The sequence below is a fragment of the Ylistrum balloti genome, unplaced genomic scaffold (genome assembly GCF_031769215.1).
Source record: "Ylistrum balloti isolate Yb309-2 unplaced genomic scaffold, AGI_CSIRO_Ybal_v1 Utg369936, whole genome shotgun sequence".
NCBI lineage: Eukaryota > Metazoa > Mollusca > Bivalvia > Pectinida > Pectinidae > Ylistrum > Ylistrum balloti.
Window position 1 is genome coordinate 194,581 of NW_026782046.1, and position 19,825 is coordinate 214,405.

Sequence of the window (19,825 nt, forward strand, 5' to 3'; positions counted from 1 at the left end):
CTTGAACGTTTTCCTGAGTCTCCGTGAAAGTCTTTCTTTTGTTAATATTTGCTCTAGTTTTATTGGATTTGAGTTTGTATCATGATTATGCTCACATTTTGGTAGTTTCCTTTTTTTCTCAATCGAATTTATGTTTGAACTAAAATATGTCGGCATTTTCTTGGGGTTTTTTTTAAAGCAGGTTTTACTGTAAGTGAAAAAGACAGATATATCTCAAATATCGAGCTCATTAGCATACCTATGTATTTTACCTAAAGGTGACTTTTTAAAATATCGAAAGATTCTCACGAGAGTCCTATATCCAATCAGCAGAGTAAATAAATATTTGTTAGTCCGTAGAACAATTTTGATAAATTAACTAGACTAATTTGAATCATTCATATCAAAATTAAAATTTGTTATTCTTTATTGAATGTAATTGTTTAAGTCATTGCCATTATTGATATTTCAAAACGTTTAGCCACGGTCCTAGCTTTCTGAGGCAGTTTAAATAGTCGTTTTGTTCGTGGAGGATACTTCTAGATAAAGGATCTAATAAATGAGAGAACTTTCAATATTAATTACATTGAAGAGTATCATGTATAAATGAAAAAGGTTATTTTTGAATTCATGTAAACTTTAAATCAATGTCAAAACATACGAGACATACAAATATATGTGTAATTTATATTTTGATATCCCGTAAAAACAATTGATATTTTCGGCAATTGACTTGTTTTGAAAGTTTCCTTTTGTAAAATAGTTCTAGATTTTTTTGTTTTCAAATTTAAACATGAGATTCAGATTTCAAGCAACACTTGAGTGGATAATGGTAATAAGTTGTCGCCATGCTGAAAGTAAAGCGGTTTTTTTTTTTTTTTTACAAATATGTCTATTTTGAGATAGATGCCAAGATATGCTATATATATATATATATGTTCTTTTGCTGCAGGTGTAGTTTTCAATAAATTTGGTTACTAGTTTAAAGTATACTTTCCCCGTAACAATAGCTTTCCAGGTTAATAAACCAACTGTACATTGGTGAAAATTGAATAAATAAGTAGTTTTACACAGAAATCTTAAAGACTTGGGAGCTTTTTAAAACAATATTCAATATATATAAACGAATCCTCAAAATGATTAATAGCTTTCAAAAGTCAGATGTTCCTTATGTGTTGTCTAACAAACTCATTGAATCCCTACTGGCTTTACCATTTAGCATCAATTTAATCACCAAAAGAGAGCCAGAAGCGTTATACATGTATATCAATCTTATTCTAATGAAGTCATAGAAATCTCAGTAGCTTTACGCATGCTCAGTGGCCTTGACCTTGTTTTCATATTGTTATATTTCTTCAAACTCGTCATATGCTATAGACTTAGAATTATATACTGTATGCATAGGCCAGATGATCTTGACTGGGATCTTGACTATCGAAGTCTTAAAAGAAGAAAATGGTATGAATATTTAAGTATAATCAGCATGTCGCCACGTTATATTGGAAATTGAGCCTCGATCAAGCATGGTCCTTAATTTCAGTTTAGGATTGCGTTTCACATTGCATGTCAAGATTGTAAGTTTCTTATCAAACAGTGTTAAAAACATTTTAGAATCGTCATAATCCTATCATTTTTAAGTAGCAGCACTAGCAAAGCTGAAACATAAAACAGAAGTTCCCATTCCATCCACTCTTGTATTTTAACGTCTGAAGAAATACACAATATATACTAAGATATAAACAGTGTTTTTGCCTCAATTGGGTATTTGACCTGTGCCGGGTTTTGCTCTACTGAAGCACTTTATTCACCATGTAATCAGTAGTTTTTGCGTGCAAGTTAGAAATATGATTATATATACTTCACTTATTATACAGATTAAAATGTTTATTAGTGTCTAGTCGATTTTTTTCGTATTTAGAAGTCATTGTGCAATTAACATGCCATGTACAAAATAATGAGGTGTTTAGTGCTACATTTGCTCAAATGATACTTTTATTGACTTTCGTTCTGCTGACGTGGACTAATGTTTGCCGACAATCATTTCCCCATATCTCGCTTTCATCGCACGCCTGATTGCAATGCAACAATACAAACGGAAATGTGTGTTTGTCTGCTTTCCGATATGGATTTTCCCTTTGACAAGATTATTTTGTTTTCAGAGTATTAAATATCACCAGGAAAAGTATGTCGGTTGTAACTATACTGTTCATGCAAGCACATCACATCTACAATCCCTTCACTGTGTGTGCTTACCAACCATGAAGGAGTTGTTTGTACGAAAAATCTTATAAACTCATTTTTAATTTCCATGACAATGAACAGAGAAAGGACACCATGCGTGGGAAAGTTTACTTCATATTAGAGAGAATATAAACGCGGTACATCAATATACAGCAGATACGCTAATAGACAACATTACTGTTGAAGAAATTCTTGAATTTGTTGAAATGCCACGCTTCGGCTCGCGGTAAGTCATATCAATATCGTACCCGAATATATGATATTTACAAACGAGACCGTTAAGAACACCGTATCTTTCCCTAAATCTTCATCAACTGGTATCTCTCGAAATATGTTACGAGTCTATCTGTCCGCTGTCGATATCTTGCACGGAAATAATGATATGGGGGAACAAGCGTTTGAGTACAGAATCAACTTCGACATGAAAACACCAAGTAATTGATGTTCTTTGTAAAATTATGCTTGTGTATTAGAGTTTGGCTTCGTTTTTTCTTCATGAATGTATCACTGAGTACCTACTTCTATTCTTTTATTTGTAGGATAAGATTTCTGACGCTGATAGTCTTGGTTTACATATTGTGGTGGTTGATTTTTGATGCATCAGGGAATGAAAAGTATGCAGGATTGCCGAATTATATTGCAGTAGACCACAATAGATTTGATCAATATTGCATGAGAAAAAGGAATATTGATATTTTAGAGGAAATTGGTTCAAATGAACGACAAGGAAGAAACCCGGAAGCACGACATATTGTATTCCTCAAAGTTCACAAGGCAGCCAGTTCTACAGTACAAAATATCTTCATGCGTTTTGGGGCTGTACGGAATCTTGTGTTTATGCTGCCAAAAAGTAATAGTAATGTGATAAGTCTTACTAATTCAGTATCTGAACAAAATGTCCTTCATCCACCAATCGGAAGAAGGTATGATATACTTTGCTGTCATGTGATTTATAACAAATCTGCAATGCAGACTATCATGCCCAAGGATACAGTTTATGTAGGTTTAGTCCGGCATCCATTTGGACAATTCCTATCCACTATCAGGTATTTCCATCCAAAGGAATTCTTCAATATTTCAGGACCTCATAAACTAAAAACATTTCTATATAACCCAACCAGATATGTTCAAAGATCTGCAGTTGGGAATTTTCTTAATAACAGAATGGCTTATGAGTTCAATTTTCCGCATTTTTTATTTGTTAATAAAAATAAAAGCAGTATACAAACGTATTTACGGAAGCTTGAAAAGGAGTTCCACATGGTACTTGTGGCGGATTTCCTGGATGAATCTTTAATTCTGATGAGAAGATTACTCGGTTGGCAGTTGAAGGATATAATACATCGACGTATTAACGATGGGAAGTACTGGTTCACCAAAGTTCCAAAAATGAAAACAGCAATCAAAGAACTCCACAAACAATGGGCAGCATTGGACTATGCTTTATATGATTTCTTTAACAAACGTTTGTCCGAAAAAATAAAGTCAGAAGGGCAAGACTTTCAGAAGGAACTCCTTTACTTCAAAAGAATTCAGAGAGACGTAGAATCGTTTTGTTTGAGAAACGTGAATGAAAGTATGATTGTTCACGCTTCGCCATGGAACGATCAATTCGAAATCACAGATCTGGACTGCCTATATATGATTATCGGAGAGGAAGTTTTTATTCAGGAAATACGTCATAGACAATATGTACAAAGATAATAAACGTTACCACTAAATTGAATTAAATATGCCAAGAGAAATCCTTTAATAAACTTAACTTCTTGTATATCCTTTAATTATTTAAACTTCGTGGATATCCTTTAATTATTTAAACTTCGTGGATATCATAATTATTTGATGTTTTTGTCTTCAAGAGATAATTTCCAATTTAATACATTATTGTCATAAGAGGATAAAGTACTAGAAAAGTTTCGGGTTTTTATGCAGTTTGAATTCTTTATCATTGGTAACAGTGAGGATTGTTGAAAACGTATTATGACTTGAATCAATACATAGAGATTACATAACGAGTGGTTGTGGTGCATGGTATTCCTTTCAATCTAATAAGTCCTTTTACAAAAGTTACAAAAGCTGGTGTTTTTGTAACCTTTGGAAAATAACCAACGACAGTGAGAGGAAAACCCAATAGAACAACCATGCAAAAATGAATCCCGAAGTAGTTATTGTGCTTCCTAATTTCCGTTCGTGCGTTAAGTTTCGACTCCTGTGAACCGACCATCCCTCATTTCGCTCTTAGGTAAATTTCTAGAATAGTGTTCAAGAGGAAGTTGTTTTATGACTTACGAAATGTTTCGTTTTTAGACGAATTAACAGTGCTCGTTGATCGGTCGTATTATTTTCGATTATACAAAGCTGTATTGAAAAAAATATATATAGACCTTTTTAAAATTATTCTAGCCTTTGGCAGCTTGAAGCATTTATAGATAACCAGTGGTTGTGAATTCTGTTCAGATATTGTTTATAATTTATTTTATTTTTTGAAAAGAATAATACTTTGTGTTATAATATCATTACTCTACTTCTTACCAAAGTAACTGCCTTGTCGAAACAAGAGCACGTATAATGTGTACAATAAGGATGGATTTTCCATTAAGATTGTTTCTGCAGTTTTTATTTCTTTCTTCTAAATAAGTATTTCAAATTGCATCTGTCTTTCTAGTATGCATTAACTATACCTGCTCCATTGTAGGTGTCCACTGCAAAACATAGATAATATACGCAATATTCCGACTCTTGTGTTTTGTTCTAATTGTATACGGAATGCCAGTAAGTCATCTGTTGTGAATATTTCAGGGATGTTTCTGAATACCGCATTCGCTTTACTCTTATCCTATCCCTTCTATCTTTATAACGAACCTTTGTACCATTTACTAATTTACCTATCATCTTCCAGCAAGCATGTTAAATAATCCGTTCTCTTTCACACAATTGATATTGAAACATGATCAGTTGTTGAATTTCCGCCCAGCCTCACGAGTTTTCAAATATGCTTCCACCCCGTTAACCTTTTCACCTTGAGAGTTGTTGCGAATAAAAAAACATAAATTGCTTGCAAAACAGTTTCTTTGATTCTTACAAGAAACAATGCAATAATCATACAAACACTTTATAGGCTGAATAGAAAATGAAATAAATGTTAATTTAACCATGCCATTGGGCAAATATCTTCACAAACAGAGGTTAGGCATTCAGGCTCGGTGGGAAAAGTTTGAAACAAGACATTAAATGGTGACAAACTACGAATAACTTAAGTCGTTCTCGTTCTTCGTTTTGAAGGTAAGGATTGAGGCAACATAAAAATGAAATACTAAGCAGATTTTAATGAGATAACGTAATTTCTCAAAGGAAAAGAAAATATACAGCAACGAAACCAATAGCTAATGTAACATCTTCAAACCATGCGATATGATATATTAACGAGACCCTGCAAACATTTCAGTCCATTTTTAGTTAATTACTTCATATATGTGAACATATCGCAATGTCACTCTTCTCTTGTCGACGTCCTAATTCGTTGTGTTAGACCAAGATTCGAGTTATAGCCCTAAACGGCTACAGATATGGAAAATACTGAGTAAAATAGAGATAAACGTTATTGGACATACAGGATTAAAAGTATAATTGTATCAGCTATAATTCGCAATTGTGTGTCGAAAGTGGCGATGGGCAAGAACAGACAGAACTGTCTAAGGTTAGTTAAAAAAACACTGTTGATTATTTTCGTTCATCATGCAGTCACTGAAAATACATTTGTTTAGAAAAAATCAAATATGTCAGAAAAATGCTTGAATATTGTATAAATGACTCGTAGATTATTTCATTGTAAAACAAAGATAGAAGAAATATCTATTTGTATTAGCACGGTAACCCAGCTCAGAGACTGCAGCTTGTTATTTGTTGTACATGTCTTGTAAACAAAAAACAACAACAGTGAAAAGAAATGTTGTCAAATGGTCATTTATTAAATGACAGGAACATTTCAAATACAACCATAATATCAATCACTGTTGTTATATAATATATAGATCTGAATGACATTAACTTCAGTCTATATGTACAACAAAAAGATGGGGTACAAATTATCGGCATACAAACATAAGTTTGAATTTAAAAAAAAAAAAAAAACATGGATATATAAGCTGGCTCAAGACAAAATGTGGGAGTGTGGTATGGGTGGGACTTCGAAAGATATTAAACGTAATCACAGCAGCAGAAAAATTATGAGGAGTGATGAAGATATGACGCGGTCAAAATCACGAAGAGGTGCGCGCCTCGCTGATTGGTCAATCCAGGCCCTGACCGCCTAGCATCACGGCTACTGCCGCTGGTCGCGTGAACAGCCCCTCTGACTGCTCAAGCTAAAACCGTGACCGCATAGCGAGTTGCCCTACACGGCCCTCTTAGCTAACACGTGCGCACACATAACATCCAAATAACAAGAGATACAAACTACATAGGGTAACAGATGGTCACCAGGTGGTCAGAGTTCAAGATCTTATTCCAAATAACAAAATCATGCAAGAGCCAACTTACATAACATTATAATGTGAAGAACATCTGTAGGATTATGACAATTATACATATTTATATATACATGAATATATAAAGTAGCCATCTAACACAAATGTATTTATTTCATGAAATAAATTTTATTTGTGTTAGCACGGTAACCCAGCTCAGAGACTGCATCTTGTTATTTGTTGTACATGTCTTATAAACAAAAAACAACAACAGTGAAAAGAAATGTTGTCAAATGGTCATTTATTAAAAGACAGGAACATTTCAAATACAACCATAATATCAATCACTGTTGTTATATAATATATAGATCTGAATGACATTAACTTCAGTCTATATGTACAACAAAAAGATGGGGTACAAATCATCGGCACCGATGAGGGGCGCAAGATACATATGTATGGAGGGATACAGGATATGTAGAAAAATGCACCTCATCACCCCATATATATGCAAGCGAAAAGACTTCCAGTATCTCTAAATGCAACGATATTTCAAAGATGAAAAATGGTAGGAACGCAAGATACATGATATCATGATTTGCTAACTTATTTTTACAATATTTTTTAAAGTTTGTGCCTCTTTTACTTATGATTCTGTCACTATTCACTGAGGTGGTTGTTATAGCCATCTACGATCGGTTCAGATTCATGAAGAATCATTTATCGAAAAGACACCAATAAGCAAATCAAGTGAAAATAACATGCCTGAATGACAGGAAATAAAGGTAAAATAATATCCTCAAAAAAGACGATTGTCTCGAATCAGACGACTTGACGAACGTCAACATAAGTCTTTCTTAAAACGCACAACGCTTTAAGTTCAGCAGTTCAACATAGTTTTTCACCATGAAAAAAGAAATAGGTTACAACAAATCGGAAATTTCTTTATGAAAATCCTTTATCTTCCGGATCGAATAGAAACAGTTAAAATATTTGTGCTGCATCAAAGGCAGATTCTACGAGATACTTTTCTATCATGTTTTGTACATCAATGCTTCATCACGCCTCCTGACAGTCAACATTGATGTTGTACTTGGTCCTCTTTAATAGTTTATATCTACCTTTTATTATATGAGCTTGATATAATTAACTGTTTATTTGTTTTCTTTCAATGTTACAGTTTTTCTCAATTTTTGCACAACTATTGCGGAGCGATTAAAGATTTTTTGACACGATTGTGGTTTTTGTTACAATCTGTTAGATCTTTAAAAAAAATGCTCAACCACCAATATGTCACCGATCAAAATATATCCCGATACCTATTTTTAGGCATTCGACAGACTCTATCTCATATCCAAACAGAAGCACAGAAGGCAGTCATTTCTCACCTGATCCAGTTTTTACGTGATATCCTTGATTGAAAGTGAAATAAGCTACTTTACCGAAACACTTCATATCGTTCTATACATTGGAGCAAATAAAACAATTAAAATAAAACGAAATTAGTGGAAATCCCATATCAAGGGATCGTGATTCGGCGACATTCAAGAGCACATGTACACGAATTTACATCTCTGGATACGTGTTTGTAACGCATATCAGATTCCCTGACAGCTCAAACTATTCGTCAGTATATTTAGAATACACTAAAAATGTAGAAATATTGTAGGAATATGCCGGTATTGCACTGTAATTAACGTTCTGAACATTACATGACAAAGCAAGAATCACGATCAGCTTATGAACCAAACATTAGACAATAATTCAGACTGGACCATATAATCAATCCGTATTACAGTTCTTAAGTATAAACAGTCTAGAGTTCGTAAATAACTTCATATACAACTTGAACGTTCTCATCAGATAGGCGGGGTGCCAGTACCCTGAAACACCTGGTCTTTTCACCTTACCGCTTCAAGCATAAATACAAGAAGGAAAAAAAAAATCATTTTCCAAAATAATATGGCAAATACACGTACACAGGAAACTTATCGGATCATTTGTAAGTAATTTAAGTTGTTATAAGTGTTGCCGACGGTTATTTTCACATGTTTCCATTGACCAGGGACGACGGACCAGAACGGAGAGAATTGAATCTCTTCTGTAAGTAAAAACAGATAAAGGCGGCGTGTGCGTTACACGTATAAATAAAGGTTGTCTCCCCTTTTTCAGCCTTCCCATATCATTTAAACCCATCATTGGAGTCAAACAAACTTAGTACTACAACAACCATCATGGTTGATGAAACCGCAGAAATGGTAGGGAAATTGAAAAACAAATCTTATTTTCAAATATGGTAATAAGTCACCTCATGGTTGTTATACACATTCCAAAATGACCAATAAAAGTGGTTGGAACAATAATGGTTACATAGATTAACCGGTATTCATAACTTGAAAGCATTTGTGGTAATAATGGATGTTAAACCAAATGACGAAATGTATTGAATTTACTGAATTTAGAGATTCAGTGTACAACGTAAATTACATTTAATAATATTGATAACTTTGGAAACCGGTATTGGTTACTGTTAACACCGGTACTGGTTACCAGCAGATTCGGTATCGGTACCAGATAACTAAACGGAACAAAGTTACATAATTTAAATGGTTTTAAATCAAATAATCAGAATAAGTTCCAAATAACTTTCACAAAGTGATGGTAATCTATTTCAGAAGTAAATTCAGCTGAAGCTTCCAGGAAAACTGAAAGCATGGTTGGAGTTTTATCAGAATTGCAAAATCTTATAAGAAAGAATTTTTTCATTCAACTGAATTAGACAAAGACAATATGCCTATGGACGATATATAAAACCACAATCTCCAATAACTAATCATACTTTTAACTTTATTAGAATACTGAAAACCCGTTGCTGGATCCATCATTGAAATTACGTATTTTTCATTGATAAATTATTTTGATAAGAATTAGAAATATATTAAGTCTTGTTTTGCTTTTGGTCACACTGCTTAGTCTTGGCAGAACCTTATCACCAATATATATGTTAAAGTGAAATTTAAGATCTTTGTGACCTGGTTTGATAAACTCTGACAACTTTGTTTTGGTATCCGCCAACAAAGGGCACATTTAGTTTCCATAGGAAAGGCAAACGTCTTTGGGAAGATATTGCCACGAACACTCTATACAATATTACACTCATAAGTAATGTATACCATTCTCTCGTAGATTCGAAGCCCATTTTCTTCGTTGCTTTCGTACTGATATTAAAGCAACTTTAATTAAAATTGATTTTCTTGTTAGTGGTGAATGTTGGTCAGAACTGATTTATGTGTATTTCTCATAACAAAGAAAGTGTCATCATTAACTGTCTGACCGGGACCATCTGTTACCATGTATATTGAACAGTGAGACAAAAATTGTGGACAGTCTATTCATTCGTAGTGAAAGTAGCACATGTGGTTAGATTTGTTTATATCTTGCTGATGAAAAACTAAAATTGGCTGTATAGCTGATACATAATGACTGGATACGCTGACTGAAGACAATTGAACGAAAATAATTTCCATAAGTATCTCTCATGAAACAGCAAAATGGGAAAATTAAGGTAGGTAAAACGGTTGTTATCAAATTAATTTTGAAATTAATAATGAAATATTAATGGAAAATAGCCGTTGGAAATAAATGTGTACATTTCATGTAATTATGTGAATGTCTAATGTTCAGTTGTCTTTGAACAATGTTCTGAAAATATCAATATTTGTTTTACATCTGCCTCGTATTTAAAACGTTGTAGACCTAGTTTACATGTATTAAATTAGTCTGCAAACTATATTTCTTGGGAGCAAATATTTTTTTCACGATAAACATTACAAAGTATAGGAAATGACAAAAGTATTTCTGATATTTTCTTCAATGCAATTAGGCGTTCGTTAGAGTTAAACCAACCATGATATTTGTTCGAACGAAATAAAGTAAAACTCGCTTTTTAACATCCCAACAACATTCGTTTGATATATCATCAACAGACACCACTATATTGGTAGCAGATAACCTCAATACCATTTGCTTTGGTTTTCTTTGGTTTCCTTTTCAATTAACACAAATGTTATATCTACTCGATGTCTTTAGGAGTTACTTTTTTACTATTTTTAAAACATCCATCGTTGAACATATCGAAAAAATCAAGCAGTTTGACATTGTCATTTTAGGCCAAAAAAAATTCCAACATATTAATGATCTTAAGGAACTGGGTCGTCAAGATCCCGATGTTTACCGATGTTTCCAACCTCGGCCACTTTCGGTTTACGTTACGATCAGGCATTGGACATCAACAGTTGACCCTAGAGTATGACGGTTATACAAATGTATGGGTGATTTGTATCGAAGACTGTCACTAGACATTCCAGACAGAAAAACAAAGAATGAACAAGTAAAAAGAAGCATAATTGGTCGTTTTGTAAAAAATAAGTAGATATTAGCATAAGCTTAGTGAAATAAGTGTTTTGGCTTCTTACCAGAATTACAAAAACGTAAGTTCCATAACCTCAGCCAGCTTAGGTAGATATGTGTTGATGGCTACTTCCTGGATTTAAAAAATCCCGAAAGGTCAGTACCCTGAGGGGCAACGGTTAGTAGATTTTCATTTTTAGCTATCAGCACTAAAGATCTGTTTGTTTGTCAACTGAGAATAGTACCAGTAACAATGTAAAGGTTTATTTTTTTAGAAAAAGAGAAAGGCGAGGGTTTCTGGACATCATGTGTATTAACCCTGGTTTTGTGTAGGAAGACATAAACATTGTGACATGTAGGAAAACCCACCGAAAGAGGAGGAAAGGAATTCTGTTTAAAATTGCATTGATTTAGGACTAATCTACGTAATTTACCAAATAAAAACTACATCCTGTCTTCAATCCATGTATTTCGCAATATGTCACTATGATAGAACTAGTCCCTCTCTCTAAACAATGTTTTAAACAGAGTTAGTTGTAGGTGTTGATTGCGTTCAATTTGTAGTATGGCATAATATTTCTTCTGAATTCGGTGTTCTCAATCGTGCAAAGACGCTGCCGCTTAGGCTACAACTGTTAGATATTTTCAAGGTGTGTCCTCGGACAGGTTAAAGCACATACGATTTATCGTGTCAACATTTCATTTCACAAGTAAGGATTCAATCATTTTGATGAATCTGTGCACGATAAATTTTAAATGATTTCTTAATCTTTCTTTTTAAATTGCAACTCAAATTTAGGTTAAAATTGACCTGAAATTTTGAAAATAATCCCTTTGTTTCCGAAATATACTGTTTTAACACATTATGACGGTAACTAAATTTGTCAGCTTGAAAGAAACGTGGATACATTTACATTTATCTTTCCATATGATTTATACTTTTAATTTATAATTGATGAAGTGTCTTGCCTGATTCTTCTATCGTGTTTTTTTCTGGCATTATATTATTGAATATATTGTATTTTGTTTTTTTGCGAAAAAGTGAGGTCATTCAAGGTCAGTCTTTAGACAGTTGCTCAGTACTATTGTTAATAACACACTACGTAGTGAAATAGCGTTCTCTTTCATCTTATGGTGTAAAATCAAAGGCATAATGGTAAACCAATACATAAACTTTCGTTTTTATTCCCGTTGACAGAAACTCGGTGAAAAGGTGCCTCAAGGGAAAGGATCTCAAATGTTTGTTGTATTCATGTTTAAATTTCTTCACAATATATCCGTTATACATGTACCTTAACAAACCAAGCACTACTGAGTCAACTCTCCCCAAAAACAAGAAAAGAAAAAAAATGTGTCCCCAATCAGGTGGTCAGTGGTAAAGATCCGCCTGTTTATTGCCTTATCTGACAAATAGTCTCATTATATATGTAATGTAGCGATATGATGATCATCCTTTTCATGTAAAATTTGAATAATTTTGTTGATGCATTTATTTTGTTTTGACAGGTTCTTCGCTTTCAATTGCCTGGTTGTAGTGCCGATCTTAATTTTTTCCTTGTCATTCTACACGAACAATATAACACCAAACCATGCTTTTATACGACAAGGAAATGTTATAACAATGCTGAAAGAGAACCCCGAAGATAATTCACACTTAATTAACACTCTGTTCAAAAGGCATGACGCAGATGGACCAAATGATTCCAAAACTTCAGTTTTTTCGAGCAATCAAAAACTACTACAGACTAAAAAAGAACGTCGACATATAGCTTTTCTAAAGGTTCACAAAGCTGCAAGTTCAACGGCTCAAAATATCTTTCTGCGGTTTGCCTTGAAGCGAGATCTACTAGTTGTGTTGCCGTTTGTACCGAAATTCCTGTATCCAAATGTCATAAGTTCTTGGGAAACGGTTACGGATAAAAATATTCTTCCTGTCCCTAGGGGTAGGGTTTACGAGATACTATGCTGTCATGCTGTATACAACAAAGATGCCTTTGAACGTATCATGCCTGCCGACACAATTAATATAGGTATTGTACGTGAACCTTTTGAACACTTCAAATCTACTTTGAATTATATCAAACCCAGAGAGGTATTTAATCTTAATATATCAGATCCTGTGTCATTGTTCCTTCAAAAATCAACAACCTACCAAAGTAGAACTAAAATGGGTTTTGTAAATAACAGAATGGCTTTTGAATTCAACTTTCCAGCAGACATTTTTAAAACTCGGGACAAAACAGGTATCGAAACATACCTTCAAAAGTTGGACAGAGAATTTCAGCTCGTTATAATTGTGGAAATGTTCGACGAGTCCTTAATTCTTATGCGTAGACTTCTTAACTGGGGAATTAAGGATATCTTATACATAAAGCTCAACGCTAAAAAGAAACTGTTCGAAAGAATAACTTTCAAGCCTGGGGATGTCCTGTTATACAAAAAATGGGCAGAGCTTGATTATGCATTATACCACTTCTTTTTCCGGCGACTTCAAGTCCAAATCCACGCACAAGGAGGAACGTTTTACGAGGAATTGCTATATTACAGAAGTCTACGTCAGGATATAGAGATTTTCTGTGAAAAGAAACCGATACCAAATGTAACGTATCATGTCTCTAACTCACGTTGGAGTGACGCTTTTGAAGTTGCTAAAGAAGATTGTGCCTATATGGAAAAAAAGGAGATACCGTTTATTAAAGAAATAAGAATGCAGCAGTATGGATTCTACAACGACACTATTTGATTTCAAACCATGAATTTTGTTATTTTATCTTAATGAAAAAATAGTTTTATTGTAAATATTATTTTTTCAAGTGGTAAGTTTTTTTTTCACTTTTTCAAGAATGAATATGCTAAAATACAAAGACAAAATATGTATTTATAGCACGCTGTTCCAGTATCTTTAAAATTTGTTTAAGGTCTATATTTTGTTTCAAAACTTATTTCGATTACACAACAAAGGCAAGTTTGCATAGAGTATTTATTCTCATAATTCATATGTATTGCATAATGATATATTCTCATAAAATATGTTTAAGATTACATTTTACAGATGTGGAAAACAACCATTCATAACAAGTCAGATCGATTTTATAAATGATATTAATTACTTAAGGAATGAGATAATACAATCCTTTTAGATTCTTGTAAGTTATACAGAGCCAGGAGATGTAACAACAAACAGCATGGAAAAACAATATCATTATTTACAAAACAGAATTCTGTCTTAATTCAATATATTACATAGGCCAGGCATCCATTACAAACAAAAGTTAACATCCCATTAAATTATACCGTAAATTCGGTTAAAATAATTATGCAGACTCGTCATTTATTACATTTTGCCACTAAAATGTTGGATTTTATCAATTTATCACTGTATTGATATTTTCAGTTCTGACGAGAATGAAGCGCAGATAGAATAAGCTGCTTATTTATCAAATCTATTTCGTGAACTTTATATATATATGATACATGTGTCACATGATAAATGAGGTATCTGTTGTAACACGTCTTATCACTTCAGCTTTATATGGATATGTAATAAACCTGGCGGTTAAATACTATTGTAACGGCACATCTGAATTAGTAAAGTGATTTTGTTGTCTAAATTTGTTATTTGACCGTGGAACTACAAAGGTGAACATCAACAGATGTCGTTAACGTATCAATCATATAACTATAGGTAAGCATAAGGGAGATACAAATGCTTAGGTCCATCCAAAAGCATGTCTAATGTTCTGCTTAAAATTGACAAATCTATAACGATTCAGTTTTAAACGTAACACCTTCATCAAACTAATTTAAGTCAAACAATATTATATTTGCATGGTTCTACCGGTTTTATCATTTCTTTGTTATGATTTCTTTAACTGCTATTCATTTTAATGTATGTTGTAAAGAACTTGCATACAAATAGGACCTTACATGAAGTTATTTGACGTGTAATTTCAAATCAGATCATTTAAGACTTAGTTTGATATATACTAGTATTTGGATAATTTATATCAATGATACTGCAAGAACAAATAAGTCAAAACTTTGCGAAAGAGACGTTATCACAACCATTAAAATATTTCAAAGAGAGAGAGAGAAAAAAAAACATGCGTTCAATATAAAAACAGAACTGGAAGGCATTCACCGGTGTGTGACTGTGAGAGGTATTAAACCAATGAAGAAAGTTGGTATTCTGAAATGCCGAGAAACTATCTTGCTGTCGAAGTATCCATATAGGAGTATGTACATGTGAAATCATGATTGTTGCATGGGTTTCTAATTTTAATATTCCTGAGCTAGGAATCCGCAAAGTTAGAAAAAAGAAATGAGGAAGAATGAACGCAGAAAATCCGTTAAAACAGTGTGTTCACCCATTAAAAAAGAAATACGCTGAAGATTCCAATGTGTTAAACGAGGGGATGACCGACCTCCAGTGACGGGGAATTGAGTTCCTGAAAAGAAATATAGGAATGAAAAATCCATGAACATTTTTACCGACAGTCTATAAAAAATTACATCGATATCATATTTAATCATGACAAGTATATACACAAAGAACCTAGTATTATTGTTGAAAATTTGGGGGAAAATGTAAATTTCACGAATATATCTATTTTGTCGTTAGCAAACCTAAATGTACACCAACGCGCCTATAAGGGTTAATATTTTTGTGGTTAGTTAACACTAAAACTAGGTTAAATGCACAACTCTGAAATTGCCTTATTTACTTTGACGGAAAAGAGGGCATTCCATGCGTGTCATAGAGATTTGTGGTAAGTCTTTGGAAATGAATTGCCTATTGTGCCGAAACGAAACAAGAAATGCAGAAAAGGCCTTGTTTTGAAACATGCTGAGAGCATACGACATGGCATAGAGTACACTATTCTTATTCTCGCTTGAAGTGGATCTGGTGCAATGACGCTACAACAAACAATATACCATGCTTTAAAATCAAAGATGCATCTGGTTTTGAAATAGTTCTTTATCTGGATAGGGTAACTCTAAACTATACGTATTGACCTAGATAATGCTTAGACATTTTCCGCTTATTTTGGCATTACCCCAGTCGCCTCCTTGGCTTCAAAATTTAGGCCCTTAGCATTAGTATTATTGATTAGTCCAAGAAGGACTGTACTAGGCTGTTAAATTAATTGTTTGGCTTTAATGCATCTAATTTTGATTTTTATTAACATATGCAATGTTTCCTCTGTATAATCTGACAGTATATTGTAATATGCATGAATATATACTCGGCGCCAATAAAAAACGCAACACTAAAATTTTGGACATAATATATTCTTTACAACAAGGATTAGATTCTTATTCTGCTGTATTTAGCCACAACACAATGCACTACAAAACTAACGAAATAATGGTCGAGTAATGACAACTCCTTGTACCACAGGGCATTGTCGTAAAAGCATGAGTTTGCACGTCGGCGCTCTAAAGTGCGTTATATCCTTTCTCAGTCACTACTAGTGAACACTGTAGTTACAGGCAGACATTTTTCCGTCATCAATTTTTTAAATTGTCATCATTATTTGCTACAAATGCCTCGACTGACAGACAATGAAAGACACGAAGCTCGGGGTATGCTGGCAGGAGGGCTTTCTCAGAGGGAATTTGCCAGGAGAATGGGTTGTTCTGCTTCCACAATCAATCGACTGGCAGAACGAGTGCGACAAACCGGATCCGTGAGAGATCGACCTCGTCCGGGGCGACAGAGGTTACATTCGACTAAGTCACCTGCGAGATCGTTTTCAAACCGCGACAAGAACGGCTAGACAGACGATAGGAAGTCATGGCAGACGTTTGTCAGCTAGTACTGTGCGCCGTCGCCTTCGCACAGCCGGATTGGCGTCGCGACGTCCATTTAGAGGAAACGAATTGACTCAAATTCGCCGTCAAAATCGTCTAAATTGGACAAGACAGCGCCGAGGATGGACCCAACGTCGGTGGGCTGGCGTCCTGTTCACCGACGAATCGATTCCGCCTCAGAGGAAATGACGGTAGAATTCGGGTGTGGCGACGTCGAGGTGAAAGGTTTTTGGACTGCTGTGTAACGGAAACGGATAGGTGGGGCGGGGGCAGTGTGATGGTGTGGGGAGGTATCTCTTTTGCATACCGTACCCCTCCAGTAATTATTGACGGCAATCTAACAGCACAGCGCTACATCAACGAGGTCTTAACTCCTGCTGTTGTTCCATTCTTTGCTGGACACCCAAACGTAGCGTTATTACAACAGGACAATACACGACCACATACCGCTCGTATCACTACATACTACCTTCAACATTAGAACATCGCAACCCTTCCGTGGCCCGCGTTTTCCCCGGATCTTAGTCCGATCGAGCATCTTTGGGACCAATTGGGTAGGGCTGTGAGAGAGCGACCACAACAGCCCCAGACGCGTCGGCAGCTTGAAATCGCTCTCTTCAGGAAGAGTGGAGGAACATTCCTCAAATCAAAATTCAACGCCTTATTCGGTCAATACCTCGAAGATGCCGCGCTTGTGTCGCTGCAAATGGTGGCCACATTAGATATTGAACGTGGTCATTTTGATTTTGGGGGTATGGACATTAGTCACCGGAAATCAAAGTATTCCTATGATGTAGTGCTGATTGCATTGAGTGAATTTTGTTATGGACATAATCAACTTTTAGGTATTTTATTAAATATTGTATTCAAAACTATAACTGGTAAATTTTGACAGTAATTTAAAGGTGTTGCGTTTTCATTGACGTCGAGTATATGAACTTCTATTTCATTGGATTTCATATTTTTCATTTAAACATATTGAAATAGAATATATTTCCAACTTTTTATGTTATAGTCATAAATATTGAGAAAAGTAATTATTTGATTATTTGCTGTAAACAAAAGATATTACAGACAAATTGTTTGCAAGCTCATACAACACAATATGATATTCGAATTGTGATATGTCGATATAAGATCATAGAAAATATAAGGTTTCAGTAATAAACATGCAGATCATGCAAAATATACTTAAAGGGATAAATGATTGAATGAAATTTTTCTTGTAACATAACGAGGAATGCATTTCAGACGAAATATGGTGCTCGATGGTATAGCATTATGAGTAAAATACCGTGTGTGCACCACATCAATGTACTCAATTTCATTGGACTAATGAAATACTTATTTAAACCTCTTTGGTGCCGAATTCATACTACATACGGATATTGGGATTTGTATTCATTTTATTCTGTAATGAACGGTTACCATTGTTACTGCCAATCAATCTCGCTAAACAATTTCCCGATATATCGATTTTTGTGTTTCTTATCACATCCACTATTGGTTTTCAAATCTGCAAAGCTATGCCTCGATAGATTTGTGAAATTTCCATCATCGCTGAAACATTCAAATAACGATATACCTGGTGGTATCAATGTCATATTTCACTTTTAGTTTCATTCTGTTACCTAATTTAGGATTAACTGATAAGCATAATAGTCAAGCTACCTCACTTCGTTGTAATTTATCGCACTATATACTAGTTAAATCGTCTTTATTGTATCTGCGGACATGGATTGCCAGAAATTAACATTATCTGATTCGGTAGTCTTCCTGACTGATCCTCATCTATAAATATATGAAACATTCCCGAATCTTGATTTATGTGAATACATATATATTAACAGTCGTTAATGTGAAAAATAAATTAAGAAATACATCGGCCAAATGGTTTGCTTTCTAAAGTGCAAATGTTAAATTTTCCATTCTTCCTAATGGTCTCATAGATGGTGTACGATCAATGTGACCTTTCGTATGCCAAGTGATTAGGCTGGTCAAACCAATAAGACGCGAATGAAAGTAAGACCCGAAGAAACTCGTGTACCTGATTAGTCATCTGACTATAAATATTTAAGTGTTGTGATAGCAGTTATAACAATGGAAGTGGAAAAACTTAGTTATTTCTAATTTCAGTAGTATACTGTTGAAATTGTTCTTGCCAAACATATTGTCCAATAAATTATTTGTTCTTGCCAAACATATTGTCCTATAAATTATTTGTTCTTGCCAAACATATTGTCCTATGAATTATTTGTTCTTGCCAAACATATTGTCCTATAAATTATTTGTTCTTGCCAAACATATTGTCCTATAAATTATTTGTTCTTGCCAAGCATATTGTCCTATGAATTATTTGTCATCGTGGTGACAAAATTATAACACTTTGTGAATTTGACTTGCTGATCATTCCTACACGAAAAAAATAAAACACATTTAATGGTTTGCACCATATCAGCGTCATTTATGATAAATCTAAACAGAATCCGACAATATGAATGGAAAATGTTCAAAACGTGTGTTGTTCAAGAGAGTCATGACCGCACAATCAACTCATATTTTTTACTTGCCGTCAATGATTTCATTTCGAATTTCTAATCCCGTCAAAAGATTGATTTTAACAATTATTAACATCATTTTCTTGTCATTTTCTTGTCATCATCACCCAGTGTCCGCTCAAGAGCACCAATAAATATGGAGAAGTTTAAGAAATGTGTCAGGATAGCAGTCATAGTGGAACGTTTTAATCGACCCGAAAATTAACAAAATATGGTTAGAACTGTATTGGAATTATTAGATATCTAAATCCCAAGCTAAGCAAGTGTTTGAATATCATAATCCTATTGGAAATGCATTGGGTATCGTCTGTGACACTCATTGAGTTCGCTTTATAGTTCTTAATTAATCTCATAAAA

General features: G+C 34.1%; 2 protein-coding genes across 2 annotated transcripts; both read left to right on the forward strand.

Annotated features, from left to right (window-relative positions):
• The first annotated feature begins 2,426 nt into the window (after window positions 1-2,426).
• Window positions 2,427-3,924, forward strand: LOC132547159 (galactose-3-O-sulfotransferase 2-like). Its single transcript, XM_060210914.1, has 2 exons — window positions 2,427-2,446; window positions 2,760-3,924. Exons 1-2 carry the CDS (start codon window positions 2,427-2,429, stop codon window positions 3,922-3,924), a joined length of 1,185 nt encoding a protein of 394 aa, XP_060066897.1.
• Window positions 3,925-12,717: 8,793 nt separating this feature from the next.
• Window positions 12,718-13,839, forward strand: LOC132547161 (galactose-3-O-sulfotransferase 3-like). The gene has a single exon (XM_060210915.1). The coding sequence runs from the start codon at window positions 12,718-12,720 to the stop codon at window positions 13,837-13,839; it is 1,122 nt and encodes a 373-aa protein (XP_060066898.1).
• Window positions 13,840-19,825: the final 5,986 nt, after the last annotated feature.

Excerpts from the sequence above, each read along its gene's own strand:
- LOC132547159 (XM_060210914.1), top strand. The coding sequence starts at position 2,427 with ATGCCACGCTTCGGCTCGCG. Across the intron at positions 2,447-2,759 it reads ATGCCACGCTTCGGCTCGCG|GATAAGATTTCTGACGCTGA; the intron begins GTAAGTCATATC and ends TTTTATTTGTAG.
- LOC132547161 (XM_060210915.1), top strand. The coding sequence starts at position 12,718 with ATGCTGAAAGAGAACCCCGAAGATAATTCACACTTAATTAACACTCTG.